This window comes from Catharus ustulatus, chromosome 1 (genome assembly GCF_009819885.2).
Source record: "Catharus ustulatus isolate bCatUst1 chromosome 1, bCatUst1.pri.v2, whole genome shotgun sequence".
Classification (NCBI taxonomy): Eukaryota; Metazoa; Chordata; class Aves; order Passeriformes; family Turdidae; genus Catharus; species Catharus ustulatus.
In genome coordinates this window covers 59383311-59410967 of record NC_046221.1, presented here as the reverse complement: position 1 = coordinate 59410967, position 27657 = coordinate 59383311, and the positions used below count along the sequence as shown (strand labels likewise).

Here is a 27657-nt window from a genome sequence, read left to right as displayed (position 1 = left end):
TGTTGTTTTCACTTTTTGAGCCTGAAATTGCATCAGTGTCCTTGATTCTCACGCTGGAAAAGGATTGTTTTGTCTAACTAAACTGTGGAGAGCTTGCTGACACTTCATATGAAGTTCAGAGTTATATACTAATGCAGTACAGAATCTGGAAAATATGAAAGCTAAAACTCAAGGCATCGCCTGAAAAAAAGTTTGCTGCATGAATTTTTCTTTCAAATGTATCATTATAATTTTCAGATTTAATATTGTGCCTAAGATCAAAGGCTGATGCTTATCAAGAGATCACTGGAGATCATTGCATGTGCTTTCAAATGGAAATACACTCGTTCTTCTAATTCTGAGAGATGGCAAAAATTCAGCCTTTTAAAGGACTCACTTGTCTATCGTGACTAGTCTCAGGGGAAAGCAACTCTGGCAGAAACACATACACTCAGCAATTTCCTTGGCAATTTTTTAAAATAAAATGGCTATTTGAAGCTACTTGGTTGAAATGTTAGACACAAGAGTGACGGAGATATTTTCACAGATAGAGTGCACACATGAGAAGGTCAAAGGAAACTTGAAACCAGTAAAGATTATTTAATGCATACCACATACCTGTGTGGTATGTTGTCCATTAATTCCTGGGAAACTAACCCTAAAAGCGTACAATGGAAATGGGGTGTTTTTAGAAAGAATTTGAAATGAAAGAGGTTGCTTCCTTAAGTATGCAAAAGGAGAGAAAGACTGCTAAGCTGAAACCAAGTCAGCGAAAACATTTAAACATGTGCTTGAAATTAAGTCTGTTGTTGAATCAAGCTTTCAGAAGTAACCCAGAAGGAGGTGCATGAAACTTCAAAGGTCCAGAACTCTGCTTAGCAAACCAAAACCAGAGATGATTGAATGAGCCTCTGGAATGAGTTGAGTGGCATGAGACTCTCTGCTAATGCTCTACAGATTTCTGGTAAACTTCTATTTACAGTTGTGCCCTGAATCTGCTATTTTGTCAGTGTCTCTGGTTTTGCCCATTGTCATAAAATCAAAAGGAACCCATCACTTAAGAACGGAATTATTTAATGTTGATCAGACTTTCATACTCATTAAAAGCCAGTATGCGTACTTCAGGACTGCCAGCCCATTCTCATTTTCGGACCATAAAAAAGAGACAAAGCCCCCTGCAAAAGAGCTTTAGAGCTTTTTTCATATTAAAAGGCAACCAGGAACATTTCCAAGATTAGGCAGGCGAACACAGCTGTGGTCACAGTGTCAAGGGAAAGCAGCACGCTGCTGTTCCAGCTCCGCGGGCTCAGCGCTCGCCACCGGAGCAGCAACAGCCGCGAACCTCCGCGTACGCGCGGCGGAACCGAGCGAGCTCTGGGCTTCGCCGGGCTCAAACTGGGCGCCGGGAAGGCCCCAGCAGGACTTTAAAAGGCGGCTAAGGCGCCGCTCCGCAAACCCGCGCCTTGGTTTTCCTCGCCACCGCGGAGATAGGCGGGGGCTGCCGCTGCCACAAGCAACCCGCGCCGCCCCGAGGGGCGAGGAGCGGAGGGAGCGGCAGCTCGGCAGGGAGTGGCCGCTGCCCCGGCAGTGCCAAACCCCGCTCCTCCGCCCACTCCGCGCCCGCGTACCTGCATCATTGTCGCGGCTCTTCCCTCTTCCTGCGCAGAGCGGCCGCGGGGCAGGGGATGCGGCTTCCTCCCGCGGCTCTCCAGGCTCGCCCGGCCGCCCATGGGGCGCTCCCGGCCGCTCCCCGCCTCCAGCACGACCCCGCGGCTCTGTCCCGTCCGCTCCTCACCCACTATCGGCAAGTCATGAGCCCTGCGCGGCTAGCGCGGGCTTCCCTGGCCCTTCTGAGTTCTACTGGCCGTCACCAGCTCGACCGCTCTGCAAGCCCCTTCCCTCTTCGCTTCGCCTTTTGTTACTGGGCTCTAGAGCTGACCACAACGTGCCCCCTCCGTGGCCAGGACGACAAATCAGAGCGCCTCTGCGGAAAGCTCTGTCTCCAGCTGGACAAATTTAGCCTTCCCTACCCTGGTGGGAGGGTTTTTGGATCACTGAGTGGTATGGATTCAATAACAACGAAACTAGTAACTTGCAAAACAGTCTGCTTCGGAGGGTGCGCTGCTTTTGTGCAGAAGAAAAGCAAACTTCCCAGCAGCCTGCCGCTAAAGTAAGCTGATAGTACCCGAGTAACCTGAGACTGAAAACCGGGTGAAGTTGACACCAAGAATGACTTTGAAAACAGTTTCAGAAGGGGAGAACCTACAGGAATTTCCTGCTTCTTTGTGTAAGCTGCCTGCCTGTGTACATTAATTATTTCAATTTAGTTTTTAAGAGACTTCTTTTCCCTCCCTGTGAAAGGATGCAGGCTGCTAAGAGGCAGAAAGGATAACCATGTGATGATGGACGCACGGCATTGCAAGCTCAGCAAAAGACACTACGTTTCTTTCTTTGCCAAAATGTGTTTGCCCTGTGCAATGTAAGTTAGCAGAAAAGTGCTATAAATTTACATGTTTTAATTCTTAAATCTCCAGCTTTAGGAAAGGCACAGCTGCTTTACCCACACTGCTGAGAATCTGTAATTCCCACCAGAATGTAAGGCCATAACACTGGTTAACTCTTGCTAGTAGAATTAAGGGATTGTGGGCAAAACCCTTCATATGTCTTCTCTTTGGGTTGCAGAGTTTCCTCCAGTTCAACAAAGGAAAAGGTATAAACCAGTGCTTCCCTGCCTCCGATGCCTCCTGAGAAGTTCAAGACACACTTATTTACCTGTCATGCTGTAAAATATGTCTGAACAGCAAGGAGTTCATCACCTGTTTCCAAACATTTGAATTTAAATGTTCAAGCAGAGGCATTTTAAAATAGATTTACAGGAACTGGATCAACCAGTTTTGTTTTTCCTCAAATAATACAAGAAATGAGAAATAATTTCTAAACATTTATATTGAGATAACATCTGGCATGCTATGATTTATGTTAAAAAATATGTCTTTTTTCAGAAAAAAAAAATTAGAAATGGGGTTTAACACTACTATTATTTATTTGTATCATTTGGGTGTCCTAACTGAGTCCTAACCGGCTGTCATTATGCCATGCACTCAGCTTCAAGAGACTGAAGTTATTTTATTTCATAAAAGGAGTTGATCTTGTGCATGAAGGAGTTCAGGTATATACCTACACAAGTAGCCTTAATGCAAGGTCATTTCTGGGCTGCCAATTTAATTTCACTGCATTCATCTTAATGTGCTTTTCCTCCTGCTCTCCATCGCCTGAACTCTATGTTCAAAGAACATAGAGAATGCACAAATTAGTTATTTCTATAGGATGAGAAATAGTTTAAGGGGTAAAAGATCCTTGTACAGGAAAAGCTAGTGTTAGAGAGCTTGAAGTTTTGTTATTGTCACACAAACCTTTCCTTGAGAAATTACAAATTATGATTAATGAACTGTATTTGAAATACCCCAAACTGGCTGGAGTAATGATATGTGTGAGAAATGACACCTACTCTTCAGATGAATTTTTTTTTTTAATTAATAAAGGACAATAGGGGACAAAAATAAATAAAGCAAAAGTAACAGAGCTGGGTGCATAGCCAGAGGTACCCCAGCTAACTACAGCACCCCTTCTTATATACCCTTTCTATTGCATCTGTCAAAGACATATTGATAAATGATTATATGTATTCAAACATTCATCCTAACTAGTTTACATACTCCAGGAACCTTTTAGCATGGCCCCTCCTCTAATCCACGTTTTTAGAGCATGTGCAGTAATCTTGGCTGTGGTTTTGAGGGTTGTGTGTCACATCCCCCTCCGCCCCCAACAGCCACTGTTCCGTGGTTTCAACAGGTGACGGTTGTTAACAGTCGAAAGTGTCAGGAGAAGGGGTCCTCATCACATCCGTTCCTCAAATGTTGTCTGACCATGCAGACAGTTTAGCTATTTGAGTCATTGCTAGTTAACCACAAGTATTCTAAAATAACATCAGCTACTTCAAAAATACGTCTGAGTTATTTTAATTATTGTCAGTTAGCTACAAAAATAAAAGCATTCATTATTATTTCACAACTGTAGCTACTTCTGCAAAAAATTAACATTATATTATAATGCACGTAGCATCCACTTCAATATTTGCGAATGCCAGAACCATAAGGTATGTTTATCATAATACGCAACTATGTATATTAAGGCGACTTTTATGAGCTAGTCAAAACCAGCATTGCCAACTAACACTTCACTGACTCATCCACTTTAAGGGGAGTTAATCTGGTCCTTGCTGGCTGATGCACAAATAAAAGGCAGAAAAGTGGAGAACTTAAGTCAGTGTTGTTACTTTGACGTTATAGGATGGTTATTGACATGTTTTAAATATCTGAAATTAAATACTATAAATATGGAAATGTCAGCACCTTCCGAAAGACTTTTTACAATCCAACAATAATGGGTTGACCATTTCCATTGCTTTAGAGCTTTGACTCTACTTTTAATTACTGTCATCTTCTAAATATGTTTTGGTGTATATGAAAGGGCTTGCAGAGCTTAACTAAACAAGTCAATGTTTTCTATGGCTCTGCTGCTTGTCCTGGTGCTTTAGAAATAAACAACCAGTATCTGTTTTCTCAAAACCAAAGTAGAAACAATAAAAAAGAGAACAGAGGGTCATACTACTGGTAAATAACTAAGGTTGGAGTTTTCTTTTTTTCTGTTATCCCTTTGTGTATGAATTCTTCAAATGAAGATGGGCAGCTTGTCAACTATGCTATAAGACTATCTACTTTGTTCATAATTATACTGGAATTTTATCTGTGAATTCCAGAAGCTGGAGATGCCATCCTTGACAACGCAAACATTCTCAACTTCCATTACAGTAATTTCACGACTATAAGGCGCACCCTTTCGACTAAAATTTTCCCCCAAACCCGAAGTGCGCCTTATAGTCCGGTGCACCTTATCTGATGGACAAAGCTCAGAAATTTGCCTACCCAGAAGCGAGAGCTGCGAGCCGCAAGGGGAGCCGGCAAGGCCATGGCTGCCAGGTGGAGGCAGGGCGGAGTGGTGGCGGACACACCCTGGCCCTGTGGAGGCAGGACGGCCCCCCTACAGGCACGCCCCTGCCCTGTGGAGGGGGCACGGAGGGGTGACGGCCACAGCCCAGCCCTGGAGAGGCAGCACGGAGCAGCGGTGGGCATGCCCCAGCCCCACTGGGTATAGGCAGGCCTGGGGGGCCAATGGCTGCCGGGTTGAGGCAGGGCCTCAGCCAGCAACCGCATGGGGGGAGCTGGGGGCGGATCCTCACTGCAAAAAAAAAGTGCGCCTTATAGTCCGGTGCGCCTTATATGATCTACAGAGTTGCGAATTTTGCCAACTCTCCAGGGGTGTACCTTATAGTCCGGTGCGCCTTATGGTTGTGAAATTACTGTAACTGCTAATTCAGGGAATGCATTACAACAAACCTGATCTAGTGCAGTACCTGCAATGAAAAGAGTATATTTTTCAAGAAAGTGTTTTTATTTATAGGAGAAACAGACAAGCATTGACCCATCATTATTTAAGTAAGCAGGAATGGAAGAGTTTACTTAAGTATTGCGTTCCTCCTCCTTTGTTAGCATCTAGTAATTATGGGTCTTAGTCTTATAAGAAAAACCTGAGGAAGGTTGGGGAGGGCCAAAGAGTATGGGAAAGAAGTAACAAAAATGCATAGACATGAAATGATTTTGAAAGGAGTGAGGGACTTGCCTTCACAAACAAACAGTGGATCTGCTAGTAAATAAAGGTAGATACTGAGAGGTAAAAGAAACAATGGGAAAGATTTCACTGATTGATAAATGTAATGAGAAATTTATTTTTACAAACAAATTGTAGGTCTGCTGATAACTAAAACTGAATACTGAGAGATGAAACTGATACCTGAAAAATAGGCTGGAAATAAATCCCCACTGATGTCTATAGAGCATGTTTATGTTTATTGCAGCGCTGGTGGTGAGGAGGATATCTCTACCTGACTCACTCACCCTTGTCAAGTGCTGTGGTGTATTTATCTACTATGTCACTACAACATGCACCAGAACTAATTTGCATAGCATGATCTCATGGTTATTGGACAGTTCTTTTGCACTGTACTTGCGTCTCCCCAACTCAGGGCTTGTCGGGGGTCTTTGATGAAGGCTTCCAAGGTCTTCCTCTGAACTTTTCAACTTTGTCTTTGGAGCATGCACAGTTTCCGTGTTCCTTGGTCTGTTTGGTCTTAACCAGCTGAAATTCTTTGTTTTGTGGCTAATTGGCTTTGCACTTGCCAATTTTTCATTAGTACTACACTCATCTATCTCTAAAGTTATCCACCTAGAGAACTTTTTCTTCTTTTTTTGTCTAGTGAGCATTAAGCTACTAGTTAACCATATACTAGCCATTATATTGTATAAAAAGTTATGTATATCAGGTTATATAGGTATAAAAAGCTATGATTCAGATTATATAGGTATTGGGTTATATAGATATATAAAAAGTCATGATTTAGGTTATATTGCTATATCAGGTTATATTTGTTGCAGATGGTTAATGTAGTGGTTGGCTCTCGCAATTAAGGGATAAATATTATGTGTGTTTAAGAGAAGTTTTACCGATGTTATTGTGATTTGTTGTTTATATATGTTCTGTTCTCCTCTTCTCTCCTCGGTATTGTTGCCACCAGACATCCTTGGTTGTGAAAGATTTGTGGAGGGAGAGCTTGCACATGTGCGTACCCCTTGCATGGGAATGCAACAGCCCTTTCCAGATGGAAAAGGGAAAAGCTTGCTGTTGGGGAGGCATGGCATGGCAACACCTCACCTCCAGTCAAGTTACAAGACATTCTCCACCAGTGGACAGAGAAGAAGGGTTGGTGGACAGACTTTGGGAGGGGCCGGGGTTGGTGATGCAACACTTGGGGTATAAAAGGTGGAGCAGCCATTTTTGTGGATGATCATATGCTTCTGGCATATGCCTTCTTCCTTGTTCAGTTCTTTGTTGTATTTGTTAAGGTTTAACAAACCTTTGAAAATTTTAAAGTGAGAGGTCGTTTCTCACAAATTGCTCTCCTATAACTCAAGCTGTATGAGCACCTTGTAACTTTGACCTAAGTTATAGAGGCACCAAATGAAACATGGGAAGACCCATAAATTCCATAAGGAATTCCACTAATGGACACAAGGGAAATACAAAGGCGGGGGAGGGTTTATGCATTAGGAGGAGGTCTTAGGTATTAGTTCTTTCAGGGAGTCTGTACCTCAGCACCTCAGCCAATGGGGAAAGAGAGAGGGACATGTGGCCGGGAAATTAGGATAAAAAGGAGGCTGTATCCTCCAAAAATTTGAGACGCCCACGGGTAAATGCTCCAGGCCCTGTCCCTTTATTCCAATAAAGCAACCCTGTGACCTGATCCCCAGCACTGGCTCACTCTTGTCACTGCCGACCGGTGTTGCAAAATTCACTCTGAAACAGTTTCTGATTAAAATGCAGCTTGTCAAGTTGCTGCTGTTGTAAGCACAGAAACTCACTGGAAACAGCCACCTCTGGAGGCCAAGGAAAAAGGGAAAAAAATCAAAGCAGAATCTCTGCCTTGTGCGAAAGCCACCAAGCAAAAAAGATCTGCTTGGGCAGCTCTCAGTTTTCCAAGGGATGCTGGCAGTCCACTCGCTCTTGCAGTTCTGTTTCCAAGTGTGGTGCTGGGTTTGAAAGTGGCCATTTAAAGTAGCAATTTGGGGCACAGACACATGTGGAATACAGTAACATTTTGGGTTACCCAGAACATGACCACAACCCCAGGCAAAGGTATATTAGCATCAAGTCTGCCATTAGCTTTCCAGGAGATGTACCAGTGTGAAGTCATTACTGAAATTGTAGCCAGTTATTTGGTGGGAGAGAGAAATTAGTCAGGCAAGAAAGACATTTTCCTTGTTGTGCTATTATTTTTACCGAGTGGAAGAAAAATTATTTTGTTTTCACAATACTGCATCTGTATTTGAAGATCTGAAGAGAAAGATCACAGATGTTATTTGACATTATTTCAAAGTTCCATGAATTTTTAGCATTGTTGCAGAGGGAAGAGGACTAGCCCCTACATTTTGCACATATTGTCCAGGTTCTATTTGTTAGCCTTCGTTCTTTAAATACTTAGCTTGGCTCTCGTTGAAAGTTCTGGTTTTCCAGTATATGACTGCCTGTTAGCAGTATATGTTAACATATACTGCTTTTATTATTCAAATTATCTGGACATAACAAAAATTATGTCTTTAGTAGAACAGTAATAGTCAATTCTACTCGGACTGACGAAATTAACTCTTAAATGAGGTAGATCAATCTACACTAGTGTTCTGCTTTTGTCTGGGACAGAGTTGGTTTTCTTCTTAGTAGCTGTTACAGTGCTGTGTTTTGAATTCAGTGTGAGAATAACGTTGATAACTCATTGCTGTTTTTGTTGTTGCTCAGTGGTGTTTATCCTGAGCCAAGGACTTCTCAGTCTCATGCTCTGTCAGTGAGCTGGTGCACAAATAGTTGTGAGGTAGCACAGCCATGGCAGCTCACCCGAAATGGCCAGAGGGATATCCCAAACCATAGAATGCCATGCTCGGTATATGAACTGGGGGGAGTTGGCCAGTATGGGCTGATTGCTGCTTGGGGACTGACTGGGCATCAGTCAAAAGGTGGTGAGCAATAGTGTGGTGCATCACTTGGGCGGTAGGTTTTGGTTATAGCTTTACTCCTCTCTTACTGTTATCTCCCTTTTCATGACAATTAATATTAGTAGCAGTAGTAGTATATTTTACTTTATTTCAATCATTAAATCCTTCTTCACTCAATACACAAGTTCTACCTTTTTCTGATTTTCATCCCCCATTCTTCTGGGGCAGAGAGGAAAGAATTGTTGACCAGTTGCATGGTACTTAGTTGCTGGCTGGGTGTCTTGGGGTGATTTATGATGATAGTCTATTCCATGATCCTCTGCTTTATGCCCAAAAATGATTGCTGTCTCTTTAAGGTGTGGTCAGTAGGGGGAGGGGCTTTGGGCTCTTCGTCAGTCTTTCTTGAAGCCTCACTCCCCAAGCATCCAGGTGCCACGTGGTCTGTTTTGCTTGGTTTTTGTTAGTGCAGGCAATAAGTTTTTTCCTTTCCCTGGCCTTGGGGAATCTGCAGCAGCAATCCTTCAGCAACCTTTTGAGGTGAACTGGACAGTTTGTTAGTTCAAGACCAGAGAAATGTGGGCTGCTGGAGAGGAGTAGTTTAGGATCAGCAGGCAAGGGGCCACTGTTTCAGTCCCAAACCTTGGGAAAGCTGAGCCAGGGAGAGAAAGCACACCAAGACGCTCCAGGCCAGCTGCTTTATCTGCTGTGGAGAGGAGGTCAACTCCAGAGAGTCACCAGATTTTCATCTGTTGCCCAAATTCTTCATGAAACTCCTGTTTGGGTTTTTTTTCTCCTCCCTGAGAGAGACCCCACCATCTTGTACCACACGTCATGAGCTGGTATTTTCCCAAGCATTTTGGGGTTTTGTTCCGGTGTGTGGGGGGTAAAGGTCTGACAGTTTAATACCTAGTATTTACTTAGGTTTTTTTCCTTGTCTTGTGGGCATTAATAGATTGTTGAGGTGTTTTTCCTTTCACTTTAAACCATTAGTATTCATTTCCTATTGGTGGAAAGGGATTTTTTAAACCCTTTTAGAGAATATGACTCATTCCAGAGTGTCTTCTAAATTTGTCCCTAAGCTGAGACACTGGGATTAAATCAGGAAAGCCAATTTTGAACAGAAGTCAATGTTTTGTGAGAGTAATAATACATTGAATTTCATGCTTAGTGCTTTAAATGGCACAATTTAAGAGCCAAGCAAAACCAAGAAGGAATGTGCTCTTGTATAACGCTTCACATTTTTCAGTCTGCACAAACAGTACTGCTTTTAGTAAGAAGTTTAGCGGTAACGTCCAGTTCTAAAGACCAAAGGAACTAAAGTATTCTCTTCCAGGGGAAGTGAAATAGTACCTCAGCTGTGGAGTGCAGTACTCTCTGATACTGGTGTGATACACTGATGTCAATCACAAGCTCTGAGTCTGATACCTATGCAAAAGCATCACTGCTGTTAATAACTTCTACAAAACATTTTTTTCCTGAGAAGGAATATAAGCATGCAGAATTGAGGGGAAAATAGGCCTATCAGGTTTAATATTTCCAGATTGGATTCCAGACAGTATAATAAATACTAGCATCACAGAATCACAGAGTGATTGAGATTAAAAGGAACCTCTGGAGGCCAAACTCTTTAATTACGCAGGACTGCCTAGCACCAATTGCCTAGGATCACATCCAGAAAATGTTTGAGTATCTGCAAGGATGGAGAGTCCAGCACCTCTCTGGGTAATCTGTAACAGTTCTTGATCACCTTCCCAGTAAAACAGTGCTTTCTGATGTTCAGAGGGAACCTCCTATGTTTCTCTTTCTGCCATTGCCTCTGGTCCTGTCAGTAGGCACCTCTGAAAAGAGCCTGGCTCTGTTGTATTTGCAGTCACGCTTCAGATACTTCTATACATTGATGAGATCTTTCCTAAACCTTTCTTCTCCAGACTTCATAGTCCCAGATCTCTCAGCCTTTCATTATAGGAAGTATAATTTGATCCCTTAATCATCTTAGACGCCCTTTGCAGGACACTTTTGAGTAGCTCCACAATTCCCCTGTAACAGGTAGCCCAGAATAAGGTCAAGCATTTCAGGTGTTGGACAGAGGAGAAGGAGCACCTCTGTCAATACTTTGCTTAATGCAAACCAGGATACTGGTATCCTTCTTTGCCACAAGGTGCATTGGCCCATGTCCAACGTGGTGTCCATCAGGACTCCCAAGTCCTTTTCTGACAAGCTGTTTTTCAGCTGGGTGTCCCCCCAGCACATAGTGATGTGTGGAATTGTTCCTCACCAGGTGCAGGGCTTTTAACTTCTCTTTTCTCAACTTCCCAAAGTTTCTATCTGCCCATTTCTTCAAGCTTGTGCTGGATGATAGCATACCCATCTGGCCCCATAGCCATTCCTCCCAACTTTGTGTCATCAGTAAAATCACTCCACCCCATCTTGAAGATCATAACCAAAGATTTTAAACAGGATTCAACCTGGTATTGACTCTTGGTATTTACACTACTATTTTCCAGCCTCCAACTAGACTTTGCATTGTTCATCACCACCCTCAGGGCCTGGCCATTCAGCCAGTTTTCAATCCAACTCCCCATTCAGCCCCTAAAGTGCCTGTCTGAGGGCCTATGAGGCTGTTACATGAGACAGTGCCAGAGACCTTACTGAGGCCTGGCAGACAGTAGTTGCTGCTCTGCCCTCATTTACCAGACACATCAGTTCATTGTAGGTAGGGAACTTCCTTGTAGTGAAACACGCTGACTACTGCTGAGGAGTTCCTTGTCCTTCATGTGCCTTGAAATGGTTGCCAGGATAAAAATGTTTTCCAGTATCACTTTCCTAGGGATCAAAGTGAGGCTAACTGGCCTGTAGCTCCCTGGCTCCTCCATCTTACCTGTCTTGGAGATAGGTATGACATTTTCTGTCCTACAGTCTTTGGTCACTTCTCCCAGGTTCTGTAATCGAGCAAAGACAATTGAGAGTGCCTTGCAATGATGTCTGCCAGCTACATTAGCAGTTGTGGGTATTTTCCCTCAGGGCCCATGTATTTATCTCAGCAAAAGTTACTATACATTACACTCATTTTCTGTGGTACCAGTAACACTTTATACCAATAGCAGTAAAGAGTTCTAAAATGGTGCGGCTGATACCCTGTCTAACCTAGTCAGTTAATCTAGATCTGAATACAGCATAAGTATGAGAGAGATTAAATAAAATAAACCTGAACCTCATCTTGAGACAAATGGATGAAGTATATTTGTGCTATTTTTGGCTAGGGTAGAGGTAATTTGTTCATAGTACCTAGTATGGGACTATGTTTTAGATCTGTGCTGAAGGCATGGCTCCTAACATAAAGATGTTTTTATCATTGCTGAGCAATGCTTTCACAGCATCAAGGCTTTTTTTTGCCTCAGCCGTGAGTGGGCAGGGAAAGCGCCAGAAGCTGGAAGAGGACACAGCTGAGATGGCTGACCCCAACTACCAAAGGGATATTTAATGCCATACGATGTCATGCTCAGCATTAAAAGCTGGGAGAAGAAGAAGAAGAAAGGGGGAATGGGGTGTGATGGTGTTTATCTTCCGAAGTAACCATTAGGTGTGATGGAGCACAGCTGTCCTGGAGATGGTTGAACGCCTGCCTGTCTGCGTGTAGCAGTGAATGAATTCCTTGTTTTGCTTTGTTTGTGCATGTGGCTTTTGCTTTCCCTGTTAAACTGTCTTTATTTCAATCCATATCCATGAGTTTTCTCATTTTTGCTCTTCTGATTCTCTCCCCCATTCCACTTATGAGGGAGTCAGCAAGTGGCTGTGTGCTGCTTAGCTAAAGGCTGGGACTAAACCACAACATTAGAGCCAGAAATGGAAAGTTCCTTAAGAAAAACATGGTCTTTGCACTGTCAAAACTCCTCCAATTCCTCTGTTCCTCTAATAAGTATCATTATTATTGAGATAATTCTACATACTGTTCTGAACTTTGTTTTGAGAAACCCTGTGTCAACGTAATTCCCATCAAGAACTAAGAACCGAATATCCATGACCCACTTATCCAAGATGTGTAACTACCCTGGCTCACAATCTGAGACCAGCATATACAAATAAATTAATTCATGTCGACTGTTTTGGAGAAAGAACTGAATAAAATTCATGTATCAAAAACTGAACAAAGTTGACATATCAAAAATTCCACTCTGGCCATTCTCTTATCTCTATCCACTACCTCTGTTAACCTCTCCTTTTGATACCCTCACAATAAAGCCTAATAAAAAAAAAAACATCCCCTCAAAGATGCCAAATAATAAAAGGCTTCAGAAGAGATGTCATTTAGCTCTGCTAGTCTGCTCCAGAAACACCCAATTTCCTGCTCTGCCATCCAATTATGGGGAAAACATTGCTCTTTTACACCAAGCCAAAAATGTGGGAGGTCGAGAAAGGACAGACAGATGTGGCAGACTTAACAGCTTCACTATGTCTGGGAAGCCTAATGAAAAGATGTGTTTTATAATCCTAGTATATGTGCCTGAAAAGATTAGAGAGAAAAGGGGGTTAGGCTATACCACTGAAATTGATCCCATATAGTGATGTCCTTTACTCTCCCACCACAATTAAACTTCATCCTGAATGTAAACAAGCTAAGAGCATCATCTTTTGTCAAAAGCCACTACAGTAGAAAGAACGGCAGACCTCTGCATAAATGCAGATCTGAATGAGAATTGTTCAGGTCTTGTGTTTGTTCTTAAATCAGCTTCGCTATTGATGAAAAATGGAAACATGTCCTTCAAACTCATTTTGTTACAGTGATAAGGACACTAGCCAAAACTCTGGTGCCACCTTGTAAAGAAATGGAAGTTAAAACCCCCTCCCCACAAAACATACTACATAACTGTGCTGGATTTCCAAACACACAGCCATAAAACAGGCCTGCAAAATTCCTGCCTGAAATTAATGCCTGCGAAATTCCACTTGTTTTGGAATGCTCTCTGGGGCCAATTTAATATTTTCCAGACCCATCCCCCTCCCATCGCTGGTTACTGAAAAATAGCAGTGAAATGCCAGGAAATGGTCCTCAGCTGCCATAATGTTTTCATTTGTCCAGTATCTGTGCTTTTGAACTGTTCCACATCCCCTCTACCCCAGCCTTCTGATGTTTTGGTCATTCCAGGAGCAGGCAGGTGATTTGAGCTTGACTTCTGCCAGACTTTTGTTACTCACAACCAAACTTGTCTCCAAAGGGTGCCTTCAGAAAAAAAATCAGAACAACAACACATGCAAAGAGTAGCTTTGCAGAACTGAGGGTAGTTTTTACAAGGTGCTTCCTTCAAGTATCCAATAAACTTTCCCCTTGCAAGGTTGTCTCTGGACTCTTTATTACATTATCAAAATCACCCTTTCTTCTAAGCCTGAAAAAATACCAAAAAAACCAAAAAACCAAAAAAAAAAAAAACCCAAACAAAAACCCACCACTTTCCAAAGACTTTTGCTTACTTATACCAAATGAAAGTGAAAATCTGTTTTGATATGTTTATGCTGTTATTTTTAAAGAAAAAATGTTTGGTCTTACTCAACAATGTTTTATGGTCTCCCACAGGTTGTTGAACTGTTGGTAAGGTATGCAGATACAGTTAATCAGTACAAGTAATTGCATCTTGCATAATGAGCATAAACACATAAGAGGAGGATAGATAGAAAAGTGAGATTTCAAAGTAAAACAAAAGTAGATTTTGGAGTTTTAATGCAATTTGGGGTCTGAAGTATATTAACTATACCGTAGGTCTCAAACTGCAAATACTTACAAGTGAGCTCCTCTGGGAAGTAGGTTCTAGTGTGAGCTATCTGGTAATTTAATTTTTGTGTGTATTTATGTCTTTTGCAAAGCTGACAGGGGTCTCCTTGATTTGAGCAGTAGAAAAGCTGCCAAAAAAAGGCGTGTGATGGCTGCAACCTTAACCTTTGAAAGTAACTACTTCAGCTACTCTAAAACGTAGCAAGTGTTACTCTGTGTTACTCGTCCCCACCACCAATCCCTTCTCCAGAGAGACAAAATCATTCATTATAGCGAAGTTAAATTTTAGGCAAAATAATAAAGGTTTTGAAAGACTTAAAGTTTCATTTCCCCCAGATGGTCTAAGAATTATAGATCAATTTTGTTGAATGCTAATTCAATCTGAGAAGAAAGAGTTAGTTGCAAGCGTTCATACAAATTCCTTACGGCATCTAATTTTCATCTGGCAAGCTTCACATTAGGGTGTTACATCCTGCATCCCTTACCCCAAAAGCTCACTGAAATTTTTCTGCAATGCTGACTGTCCAGATTCTCAAAATGTTTAGGTAACTGAGAGTGCAAACACTGAGCAACATATGGAAGTGAGTTTCTGTTCAGTTGTCATCAAAGATAGATTGGGGTCAACCACCCAAGATTTATGTTCATTTCAATGGTTAATATTGATGATGTCTTCCCGCATGCCTGTATCTAAATAAAGTAAAAAGAATTAAAGAAAGCAATAAAGCCTCTGCAGAAAATAATCTTGCTGCATCTCTTCTCAAAGTATCTTCTGGAAATGTCTTTGGGAAGTAATATAAGAACAGCAGTAAACAAAAAGATTAATTGTGAAAGATTTAAAAAAGTGTATTTGAGTATTCTGTTTTCTTTTCAAGAGTTCATCAATTCAGTTTTATTAGTAGCCACAATTAGGTACTTGTAAAAACTGCACTACTAAGGAAGGCCTGATCTGAAAATTTGACCACTTGTTAAGATGTCTAGTTTTAATTATGCCCAGTTTTGGGTTGAATCTCTACAGTCTCATTTCCTTTTTTGCAAGCTGGTATAACACTGCAGTGTCTTTCACACAGTATATGCAGTTAAGTTGAATTAATCAGTGTTTCTGCAACATTTTGAAAATTCCAAATGAAAAATGTCTGTAAAAGTAAGAATTAGTTATTCTTGCAAATCCATTAAGATGTACCCTTTTGGATCTGAAAGTAGTTTTTAAATGTGTAGCTCAAGTGAGGTGAAGAGAAGATGAGTGGGGGGAGATTCAATGGGTTTCTTTTTTGATAGTTTCTTATTCCTTAAGACCTCAGTCCTACCATTAATGTGTGTAAACGTTAATGCATACACTTATTAACGAAGTAACTTCTGTGAACACATCAAACAGAAAAGGATGTGGGCTAGCATACTGTTCAGCAGTGTAAAGAGGATTCTAGTTTGCACAGCTCACATCTTAGGAGGCTGAAAAACACTTCTGCTATTTTCTGTGTCTGTGATTTCCATTTGGCTGGGGAGGGAACACTTGTTTTTGAGCATATACAGCTGATGACAAAGGAGAAGGATAATGCATTTTGCATATCTCTAGTGCATGGCAACAAAGATTAAATGGGGTTAAACTGTAGCAGTGTAATTGATGTCAGTTATTAGGAAAAAATTTATACTGATAAAGATACCCTAGACTGGACTAGATTGGCAAACAAAGGGAGGCTGGACTCTACTGGAAGTCTTTAGAAGCACATCATATCGACATGTGCCAGAAGGAGGACACAGATATTTCTGCTTGGAGACAGATGTTGACCTACAGAGAGGAGCTTAGTTTTTATCATATTATTTTATACTGCAGGTTCCACAAAATGTTCTTCTGGGAATACTAGAAAGCTTGAGATGTGCCATTAGACTATGAACATTTCCTAAGTCATCATAAGACAGGCTGGGCATCATTCATTATGCAGAGATTGTTTATGGTGTAGTTTGGCTGAGCATTCCACTTAACCCAAACTCTTCAACGAAAAACCAGAAGGTGAATGTCCTGTAGGCAAAACATTCACATGCTTCTATTAGAGTATGTGAACCTGAATTTAACCCAAACTGGAAAAGTAATACATTATCCATGAATTTTTTTGTCTCAACACCTGTCTCACAATCTACTCTGAATGACCTTTAGCATTCAATGTATTCTTCTCTCTTGGCAGCTTTAGAACCAGAAAAAAGAGTTTTGACTCATCAGTACAGAAGGTCTGTAGATAAAGTAGAATTGAACAATAGTTTGGACATTTTGAGGTAACTAAGTAAAGAATGATACAGCACCTTGGGGCAGGAAGAGAACAACCCAAAAGAAGAGAAGATTGCTTGCATGATCTTCTCTTTCCTAACTATCCATTTTGTTCTTAGCCATATGTTGTGTGTGTGCTGAAGAAGCAAGGGGAAGACATCTGACTACTTGTGAAAAGCCACCACCATATCTGTACAATAATAAACCTTTTCTTAGAGGCCATACAATAGCAATTTTGGCTGTAGTCTGACTGTAATGGATAATAATAAGTCCACTCCTGCTGTGTCTTCAGCAGAGAATAAATTAGTTGCAGTGTAAAAGATAAAAAGCAGACAGGTGAGATTTAAAGAACCTACCTGTCACTTGAAATACACTTATATAAGATGTGAGACCTTCTGTTTATAAAAATAACCATGTTATCAGGTCTTCTGTTGGAATGCAGTTCCCAGGAGGTCAAGGAAGAATCTTGCTTTGCAGATGCATGCACATGCAGGATCTATGGCAATACTATCATCAACAGAATTTACTCACAGGCCTTTTGTTCTTCACAGAGAGCTAAGATGCATGGCAATGTGCTCAAGACCACACACATGTAGTACCACCAGAGAGATTTCCGTTCCTGCCTCCAGAATCCGAATGAACAAAAAGAAGTCATAAAGAGTTCATGTGGTGAAACATTGCAATTAATTCAGAAAGGAAAAATAGAGAAATTATAATAATTCACAAAAGAATGATGCACTTTTGCAGGAATACCTTGAAGCCAAATAAGAGAACCATAATTTTTTTGATTCTTCAGGCAAAACTAAAGTTGACACTTTTGCCTTTTTAGTACACAGAAACACAGATATCCCAAATGTTTAAATCTTAACCATATAAAGCTCTAATTATAAATGACATACTGGTGTTTATCTGTATAAATGCTCTTCAATATCACATCTCAAAGAAAGCAAGTAAAGTGTATGTTCTGCAGTAGAAACAATGTATGTAAGAGCAATGGTCATTAAACTATTTGAAAATTCATTGCCGATTTTCAAATAACTTGTACAAAGGGAGTTAAGGCCCATATGCTTATAAGCAGCTGTTCTTAATTTGCAAGAAACTGTGAAGTCTTTTTAATGTCCTAAGCAAATTAGGAAGTAGTGTAGGTTGAAGTACTCAGAGCAATGTCTGTTCTTGCCTTTCTCTTCACATTTGAATATTATTTTTTCTAAGTGAAACCATCAGCGTTTCCTGTTCTAAGTGGAAAATTCCATAGGATTCTCTGTCAGTGGGAGCAAGATCACAAAGCTGTGCGACATTGCCACCTGAATGCTAGACTATTCAGGTGAACATCCTTCTGGGCATCCTCTGCAGTCCAAGCTGGGATTAGGAGTGGAAGTTAGAGGAAAATAGGGAAGGGGCATGAAGATGTATTTCCACTACTTTACTGTAGAGAAGTTAAAGATAGAAAAATACAGCATCCTGTGGCTTCAATGGAAGTCAAGGGATTATGGTCATAGGAAATAGATGAAATGATATCTTCTTTTATATAAGGAGAAAAGAACCAACGTTCCCATAGGCAATACCACATCAGAATTTGGCACAGCAAACAAAACTCTGTCATGCTGTAATGTACCTCTGTGCATCTGGATGCCTTTTTTGGATGCCTTTTTTTTCAATTTTGGGGATTGGGGCAGAGGGGTAAGGCAAGCCTGCATTTAAAGAGATTTCCATTGAATCCTCTTTAATGAGAAAACTACCAGGCACACACAGCTGGTCTTACTCTCTTGATCCAGCCTGTCCCTCAAACAGATCCTCACTCCCATCCTACTAGGCATTATCTGAAAATTAACTGATGGTGCACTTGATCCCCTCCTCCAGATCATTGATAAAGATATTGAAACAAAAGTTTTAAATCTGAAATCATCTAGTTTTAAATCTAAATCATCTAGCAAAAAAAATATGCTAGATGAACAATTTTGAGTCAAAGTTGGGAACGTGTCAGGAATTTATTTGCCATTCGTTGCTGTTCTGTCTAACTAAGATATAACTCACTGTCAATATTAAACAAGACTGGCCCCAATACTGAGCCCTGTGGAGCACCACCTGTGACTGACTGTCAGCTGAATGTAACTCTATTCACTATCACTCTCTAGGCTCAGCCATTCATCCAGGTTTTGCACAGCAACATCACATCTAAAAATTAGATATTTTTATTACCTTCATTACTTCTATGAATCAATGAGTTTCTTGTTTTCAGTAAATGCTTTGAGGTTTTAATATTTGTTAAATAATACATCCCAGCTGAAGGATTTACCATTGTCAGAAAAGTGCACCTATATGTGAGTTTTTAGCCGTCTAGACACTGAGACAGGCTGAAGTGTTTGCTTGCTTTTTCATCAATGACAAATGCTAAGTGAAGTCAGTTATGCCAGCTCAGCCAAGCAGCAGTACTTTGGTTCAACCTTCATATCTATGTCTCAGTCTTATGTAAACATATAGAAGGCAGTATGAGCTTGACCTGGACAATGAAGGTTGCCAGAAAATGCATCTTAGTTACTTAAAGAAAGAAGTTTGCTCCTAAAATATTTAAAATGGTCTCCTGGCCTGGGAGGCAGCCAAGTAACAAAACACCTAGAAGTTCCAATTTTATTTTCACTCATGGCTAATGGAATAGGGCAAAGGTTATTACTAGATGAAACAAATCAGTCAAGATAGGTTTTTAACAGGAAATATAAACAAATGCTTATAAAAGTAGGGTGTATATAAGAATCTGTCAGGCTGCTGTAAAGATCTCTGAAAACCAGAACAAAATACATCTGTACTGAAGTCTCCAATCAGCTACTTATTCTGTGAAGGTGTGATGTGAGCTATTATTTTTCTACCTGAAGAAATTAATTATAAGGGATACATCCATTCCCTCATTTTCGAATTAAATGTTTGCATTTCAGTTTTGGAGAGTGTGTGTGTATATTACCTGTATTAGACATCTGTGCTTATGCAGATTTATTGCTTCCCTGGAAGTTGTCATCATCCCATACTAACATAATCCTTAGGTCTCACTGTGGAGCTGGGCTTGTAACCTGATTTTCCATGTGTCATTTTCACACAAGGTGGACAGTTCCTGTGCAGTACTCTATTTTGATGCCTTCTAATATTCTGATTTACTTTAAAAACACATGTTTAATTGCAGTACCAAATAAAAAAATAAGTTAGAAGTATTTTATATATTTGTGTGTGCACAAAGATTTAGAATCCAATGTTTATGGAAAATGACTGTAACTTCCTTATCTGTAAATAAATAGCATTGCATAGTGATCTTTCACTAGAACCTTCAAGTCTTTTAAAGATCTAAGGAGAAAAGGGAAGAGATACTTTTACAAATTAGTGCAATTTTTGTATTTGCATTGCGGTCTTTGCGTATAATTCTAATTCTGAGCATCTGTGTAGTTAATTATTTCCACTAGTTTGGTGCATTCTGCATTGCTGTTGATGGCAGCACAATCTCACTCTTACATTCTTATGTTCAATATTCTGAATATTTATGTTGTTTTGTTCATTTGTTGAATTTGTTGAAATCTAATTAGTTGCTAATTATACGCTTTTGTAAAGAGTATCTCCTTGTATCACGGGAGGCCTGTGAATCAAGCTATATCTTTTCAGTAATTTGATTTTCTGTTTAAAATTATTTGTCTTCTTTTACATAAACAAATGGGCAAATACTAAAAAAAGCCTAAAAATTACAGCTGAAAGTCATTCACTTGTCTACAGAAATAAGTACTTTCAGAGAGGATTGTGTAAGCCCCATATAATCTGAATCTACTTTATAAACCAAAATAAAATTTTTAAAGTTCTAAATTCTATGCTAAATTGCAACCTGACATTTAATATGAAGCCATAAATGGCTAATGTCAGGACTTGATGGGTTTTTCTAATCCTTTTGTCTTTAAAGAAGAATAAGACCACCCATCCAGACAGCAATTAAGCACTTGAAAGAATAGTTGTAGTTTCTTTAGTACAAATAAATAGGAAGAACATTAAACCTAATTCAGAAAAGGATGATTAAATGAATAAAACAAGGCCTAAGCTTCTAGACAATAAAACTAAAAGGGCTTAGGGCCAGGAACATTATCCAAAAAAATGGGTCATAAAACCACACTGACTGCATTAAAAACAGGATCATGTTTCCAATCTTGCACAATTTAATTACTTTTATTAATGCCAGTAATGAAACAAAAATCTGATCAGAACTCCTAATTTCCTTCTTGTATGTTAATTAGAAACTAAGTCCATTTTCTGTTACATATTTCATGGTGTTTATCTTATTTTAATTGGTCTTGCACTGTAAACTAGACAGTTTTTTTGAAACCTGTACTGTAAATCTCATAGTGGTTAAGATTTAGCCAACCTGGAAGGAATCAGATGAATCTAAACTTTTGCACCCTGTTTCCCATGTTTTCATAATAGTGGCTTACAGAAAACAAGAGTAAAACCAGGAGTAGTGCTGTCTGTTTCATACTGGAATAAAATATGCTTTCAGCAGCCGTGTATCCTTGCCTGCCTTGAGTGTTTTCAGAATCACCTCATCCATAGCTGGGAAACCAGAGCTGAGGAGAACTGTATTACAAATGCTGCCTTACAAAAGGTGTGATGCAAGCAGAAACTAGTAAACTATTTTTTTAACATTTTAAACTTCTTTTAATAGTAATGTATACTCAAACTTCTATACTTTAAATCTATTTTTCATTAACAATGGTTTCAACACATTTTTTCCACAGGTGTTTAATACTGCTCTGCCTCTGATCCAAATTAAGTCAGCTGGAGTTATTACTCCTGATTATCACAAAAGCACAGTTATGCAAACAATCAATGCATTTGACCACTCATCTGTTACCAAAAAAAAATTGATTTTAAGATTCAGCATCTAAAGATTAGAAAGAGTTGAGAACATTGAATTATATAAATGAGGCGGTTTGTTTCAAGTATAGAAAGAGTTGGAAACATCGAATTATATAAATGGACCGGTTTTCCTCAAGCATATAATCTGGTTTCATTTTCTTCTTGCAATGCCAGCTAAAACCAGTCTTTTTCTGAGTTACTGCTCAGAAGGAAAATTACTTCAGTCAGACAAAAATCCCTTGACAGTTAACTGAACTATGGTCAGCCATAGAGAATAAGGGGTGTAACAGCTGGGACTTCATAAACTCCTCAAAATTTGGTTGAGACTGTGACCTTCTGTATTAAGACATGTTATAACATAACATGTATGATCTTGCCAAACCAGCAAGAAACCCTACTTTTCCAGCACTTTTCAGCAGTCCCATGAGGCAGTATGACTTTTATCTGCCTTAAAGACTCCTCTAGTCTCAAAAGTATCTCTTTTGAATATCATTACTGCACTTTTCACTTTCCACTTTTCAAACAGAGAAGATGGCACATGATTCACAGCAAAAAAATGGAACCATCTGTGGGTGAAAGTAAAGAAGTTGTTCAGAATAACCCTCTCAGCATCATAAGTGCTTAGTTTCTCTATGTTCTAAGCCAGTTTACTTTGCATTTAGTAAACAAATAGGCAGAGAAATCAAGAAAGTGGGAGAAATTTAAACATCAAAGGCAAGACACTAAAGCAGAAGTAGTGCTACAGTCTTTAAAGGGAATTTAACAGCTTTCACGTGTATTTTAACCATTCAGCAGACTTAGGATACAAGACTGGACATCTAGCTAGACATCTAGGGAAAGCCTTTGGTGTACTATATAGATTCACAGATTTCAGAAAACTTGCTTTGAACCAAATAACAACCTGCAACTTTTTACAAAGGTTTCTCAGCTTGCTCCAATTGTTGAGCAACTGATTCTCACTATTTGATGGGTCATTCAATAAAATCATCCTTACAATGTATAGTGGGTATTTCAGGCTATGAGATGCCATTTCTTACCAGACATCAATGATAAATATTCATTTGGAGAGAACATTGTATGTTGTGTCATTACAGAATTCATACCTGTTCACTTAGTGAGAAATGGAAAGAGACAATAAATATTTTGACCAGTGTTACAGTTTGTTGTGGTTACAGGAGGAAGATATCGGTGTAGTCAAACTATGTATCCTACACCCATTTACATTATTACATATTCCATTACATATATTATGTATATGAACTGCTAATGGTGGGTTGTTTGCAACAGCTTCTCAGTGCACACCCCACCCCTCAGTTGTGCTGGGTGTTAAATGAGATAAGGAAAAAGAGGCAACCCTAGTTGTTTGGTTTTTTATTTGTTTTAGAGGCGACTCAAGTTTCTTTTTCTTCCCACCGATGTCTCAGCCCTGGTAACTCCCTCCAGGGAAGCAGAAGCACAGTGTCCCCCAACCTGAGGGGTTCATTTCTACTAACAGGCCATGATGAACTGAATAGCCACCAGCAGGACAGACCACTGCACAACCATCAAGGACCCCAAAAACATCCTATGACTCATAAGACTACATCATCCCATTGTGAAACTCCCTGCCCTGCAGGAGGTACTGAACATTCCTACCTGTACATAATCTGGGCACTTTGGGGCTAGGGAATGACCACCACCACCAGACATCCAGAGGAGGACCAGACCTTCCACAGACCACTGCTTTTGACAAGACTGCACCCATTATTCAGTACCCATATTCACTTAATCAGACTGTGACCACCATCCTGGCCAACTCAAACTTTGTGGTTTCAAGCCAATCTCTCTGTATTGTTACATTTATTGTATTCTTTCTATTAAATTGTAACTCCAACTTGAAATTTCTTGCAAGGTATTTGTGTGGGGTTAATTTCTCCTACAGCTTTACTTTCAAACCAGCACAGAGTTGTTTATAAATTCCACAGCAGCCAGTCAGACCTGAAGACTAATGAAATGGCTTGAATGTTCAGCAGAACAACCTCAGACATCAGAGTTAGTTTCAAATCCATCTCTTCACCTTCTCTGTGTATCTTATGACTAAGAAGGACAAGCAACTTGCCCTTAAAAAACGTTTCATAAAGCAGAACAAGGCACAGTGCCTCATCCTACACCATATGCAGTTTAGAGTGTCATGAAGTAAGGCAGGTCTCCTCTGGAGCGTTGCTGCCTTGTGTATACTTGTTAAAAGATGTCATGTTATTGTACCACTTGCACATTAACACAAATCAGTATTTCCCATGGCTTTCAAAGTTGTGAAAATTCCTCTCTATTTGAGTTCAATTATTACTTACGAATAAGGAGAATTATTACTATTATTCAGTTATTCTTAAAAAGGATAGATAACACTCTTTTAAGCTGAAGCTTTGTAATAGAATAATTAAGAGAGCTGTTAAAAACATTGGAATCTTTTCTTCAGTGATTTTATTTAAGTGAAATTTTACCTTTTATCAACTTTTCCTTTGGGCTGAAAGGATGCTTTTTTGGATTTGCGGTTTGGGGGTTTTGGTCTGCAAATAAACTCTCCACTACTGATTTATATGGATCCAACTCACCCAAATCTTTTAAATGAGTTCTAATTTCCTCCAGACATTGAACTAATTTTGTCATGCATTTTAAATTAGGAAATAATTTACTTCTTCCAGTGGTTTTTCTCCAGAAATCTGTGATCTGGTGCCTAACCATAGAGTCATAGAACATGTTAGAAGGGACCTTAAAGACCATCTAGTTCCAAGTCCCATCTGCAAGTGCTCTTTTTAAGAAGTACTGCTCTCATGAAAAGAAGTTTTGAGAAAAGCTGAAATACCAGTTTCACAGTCCTTTTAGAAATTGGGCCTCTACTTGATTTCAATAGAGCCAGGATTGTACTCCTGGTAAACAGTAATACAATATCTGATGGTAACTAGTGCCAAATTTTCCATTAATTATAGATGCCTTTCTGTTTATTCCTCTATACTGAGAGGTCTATTGGACCTGTTTGTGGGCATATTATGATCATATTGGCTTGATTATGTTATAGGCTGTATAGAGGAGACATAGCAGAATTAGCAAAAAATACACAGTGTTTTCAACATTCAGAAAGAAATGAATCCTCTCAGAAGGTGAAGTGTCAAACCTGAAGGGAGAGAAGGAGGTGAAAGTCTGGGAAAAATCGTTGCCTGCTCTTCCCCCAGCAGGCTGGGTGTGATTTTTTAATAAACCCCCAGAAACAGCAGCTGAGACCAGGACAGGCAAACAGCAATGAATACACATCCCGAACAAACCTCATTGCCTCTGAATTTATCTTTACATAAGCTGATATTGCAAAGTATATCAGCAAAGCAATCTTGGTTTGTGTCCCCGTTTCAAAAATATCCATATCTCAGGCAGAGATAACATGTATAAGCAGAAATAACACGTATAACTTAGCAAGGTTCATCTACATACATCAGTTGTACATAAATCCAACTCTCACATGCTCCTGACCCCAAAGATTCTATAGTTGAGTACAAGAAGAAAAAGGTATTTTGTTAAGACAAAAATTAAGTTTGTCGAAGTAATAAATTTTATTTATTTGGATTAAACTTTCTGAAAGAGCACTGTGGAGATATTTGGCAGTAAAAACCACAGACCTCTGCCAAATACATGAAGCGTGACTGAAAAGTAAAAGCCTACAGAAAGCAACAGAAATCAAAATATGAAGGGAAGTACAGAGAAAATATTAGGGCTCAAGAAGAAATCTAAGGGGAAAAAGAGTGGATTTGTTAGATGAGTATTACATTTGTACTGTTTTGACAACACCACTTTGTAGAAAGACCACATCAAAAACAAAAAAGGATATAATGGTGACATACAATAGAGAAATAGGTCAATTCTGGACGAGCAAGAACTGAGCGTAAACCTAGTTCTGGGATACACAGAAATGACTGTGCTCTCCCTGGGTCCTTTGTGAGCAGTGTCATACCATCCGCAACATTGGCAAGACCTTTTATTAAGCAGCTTGGCAGTCTTGGCAACATCACAATTAACACTTTGCCCTCTCTGTGAAAGTACCACATTTTTTAAAATATTGGGTAGTGTTGCAGGTTAGGATTTTGACTTTTTTTTCCTTTCTTTTAGTGAATTTTCTCCTACGTGTTGCCTGAGAGGTGTTAACAAGGACATTTAGGAGAGATAAAAGAAGTGGCCAAGATGGGGAAGGACTACAACTGGCTGCTGCCTCTTAGCTGAGGGTTTTTTCTCTTGGGAAGTGCAGAGATGCCACAAAATTTTGTCTGGGGGGTCAGAGGCTGGGCTCAGATGCACCCTCTCTCTCACTCTCAGGACTGGAGCTGAGACAGGCTACTGCTGCAGGAAGAATTCACTGCCACTGTGAAGTTCTGACCAGCACTGCTTTTCTGCGTACCATGGGTGAGCCTTTGCCTATAACAGCGGCCATTGACTGAGACCTTTCCAACAGCTGATCTCACTGGGAAGGACTCTCACCATCTGCTCAGGTGCCCCAGGGGAAAACCTGGCACCCTGACATCCTTCCATCTCTGGAAAAATTGTTTCCTGGGTCCTTGCGGGAGCCCAGCCAGCACTGCCCAGCCCTGCTGTTTGCTGCTGCTGCTGCTTTGGGCTATTTGCTACCAGGACCCCCTTCTACATCTCCTTATACCAGTTCTTGGGGCTTAGTGCTACACTTCGATTCACCATCCCTGGCAGTCTGCTCACCTGTGCTGTTCCAGCCTGCTGCTCCAAGGTTCCTGCTACAGTCATATCGCCATCCAGAGGGAGCACTGGGACCAGCTACCCCCCGTGAGTTTGTAAAGGAAGTTCCTCCTCCATCCCTTCCTGCCGGCTGTGCCGCCATTACCGTGTGGAGAGAGGGGGCTGGGCCAACTCCACAGCGCCCCCTGCAGGCGCGGGGAATCATCGCACCCGCCCTGCCCGGCCGGGAGCCACCAGCGCCTCTGCCGGCTGTGACCGGAACTGCACCTGAGGGGAAAGTGCCCAGCAGCTCAGAGAAGACTGGGGCTACGCTTGGGGTTCTATTTGTTGTTAGTGCTGTGGCTGTTGTTTTCTTGCCTTGTTATACATATATATACTAGGAAAGAATTTGAAAGCCCCTTAATTTCAAAGTTATAATAATTTGGAGGAAAGAGGGTCATATTTTTCATTCCAAGGGAGGTTCCCACCTCCCTTGGCAGACATCTGACTGTGAAACCAAGACAGATAGCCAAGTTGTGGTAATTATGCCTTGTTTGTACAGGAGTAGTGAAGAGTTCTTTTGCGATAGTCACAGAAGCTACTAATAAGATCATCCCATTTCAGGCGTTATAGGAAAGACAAATTAATTTTTCTTTGATGGAAAAATTTTAGTATCTATATTGTCTTGAACTTGCTATCATTGAGCAAACAGGATCTTGAAAAAATAAACAGGCCATGTATTGTACAAAAATTGCTTTCCACACCAAGTAAGTTTTTAAGACACTATGATGTGGTGCAAAAGACTGCCCTGGCTGGCCTTCTGCTGTCAGATTGTGACTCCATGCATTGGTTTCCTTTTCTTCTGAGGAAGAAGTGAAGCATTTTGCCACTTAATAATGACAGAACATGGCAGTGGATCATTTAGAGCAAGGCACTGAAGCAGCTAATTATGATGGAGATTATCCTGTTCTTTGAAATAAAAAGGCAGTAACTAAGAAATGACAAAATTAATCAAACATGCTGAACTTGGAAAGGGCAAGAATGAACAGTAAAATTCAGGTCCATTAGTAAGAGTAAGATACGAAGAGTAAGATTTCCTTTCCAAAGGGAAATAGAAATTAAATCCTAATGCACTAGAGGAAGGAGAAAACATTTTTAAAAAATATTTTCTAAACAGAATAAGTTGAAAGTAATTTTTGGTTTGTGGTATAACATGAGGAGACTGGGCACAAGCTTTCCAAATATAGCTATTTATGTGCACATGGGCACTGAATGGAGAAGTCATCACTGGTACTGTAAATGAAAAGTGCAAGTCTAAAGCCAACCTGATGCCCTATTTACCTTCCAGAATTCTGCAAATACTTGAATCACTGACTAGATGAACTAATAAAAATTGTCAAAATTCATCTTTA

The 27657-nt window shown here is 40.2% G+C and overlaps 1 protein-coding gene and 1 long non-coding RNA gene across 4 annotated transcripts in view; one reads left to right on the top strand and one right to left on the bottom strand.

Annotated features, from left to right (window-relative positions):
* The window catches only part of TNS3 (tensin 3), a 232374-nt gene extending 230582 nt beyond the window's left edge, over window positions 1-1792 (bottom strand). For all 3 annotated transcript variants that reach the window (XM_033053244.2, XM_033053252.2, XM_033053260.2), the window contains exon 1: window positions 1608-1792. In XM_033053244.2, coding sequence (XP_032909135.1) covers window positions 1608-1709 — 102 coding nt within the window. In that variant the 5' untranslated portion in view covers window positions 1710-1792. The remainder of the gene's footprint in view (window positions 1-1607) is intronic.
* Window positions 1793-2376: 584 nt separating this feature from the next.
* On the top strand, window positions 2377-27657 carry LOC116993047. Its single transcript, XR_004417172.1, has 2 exons — window positions 2377-2458; window positions 25673-27657. It is a non-coding gene; the product is annotated as an uncharacterized LOC116993047 (long non-coding RNA).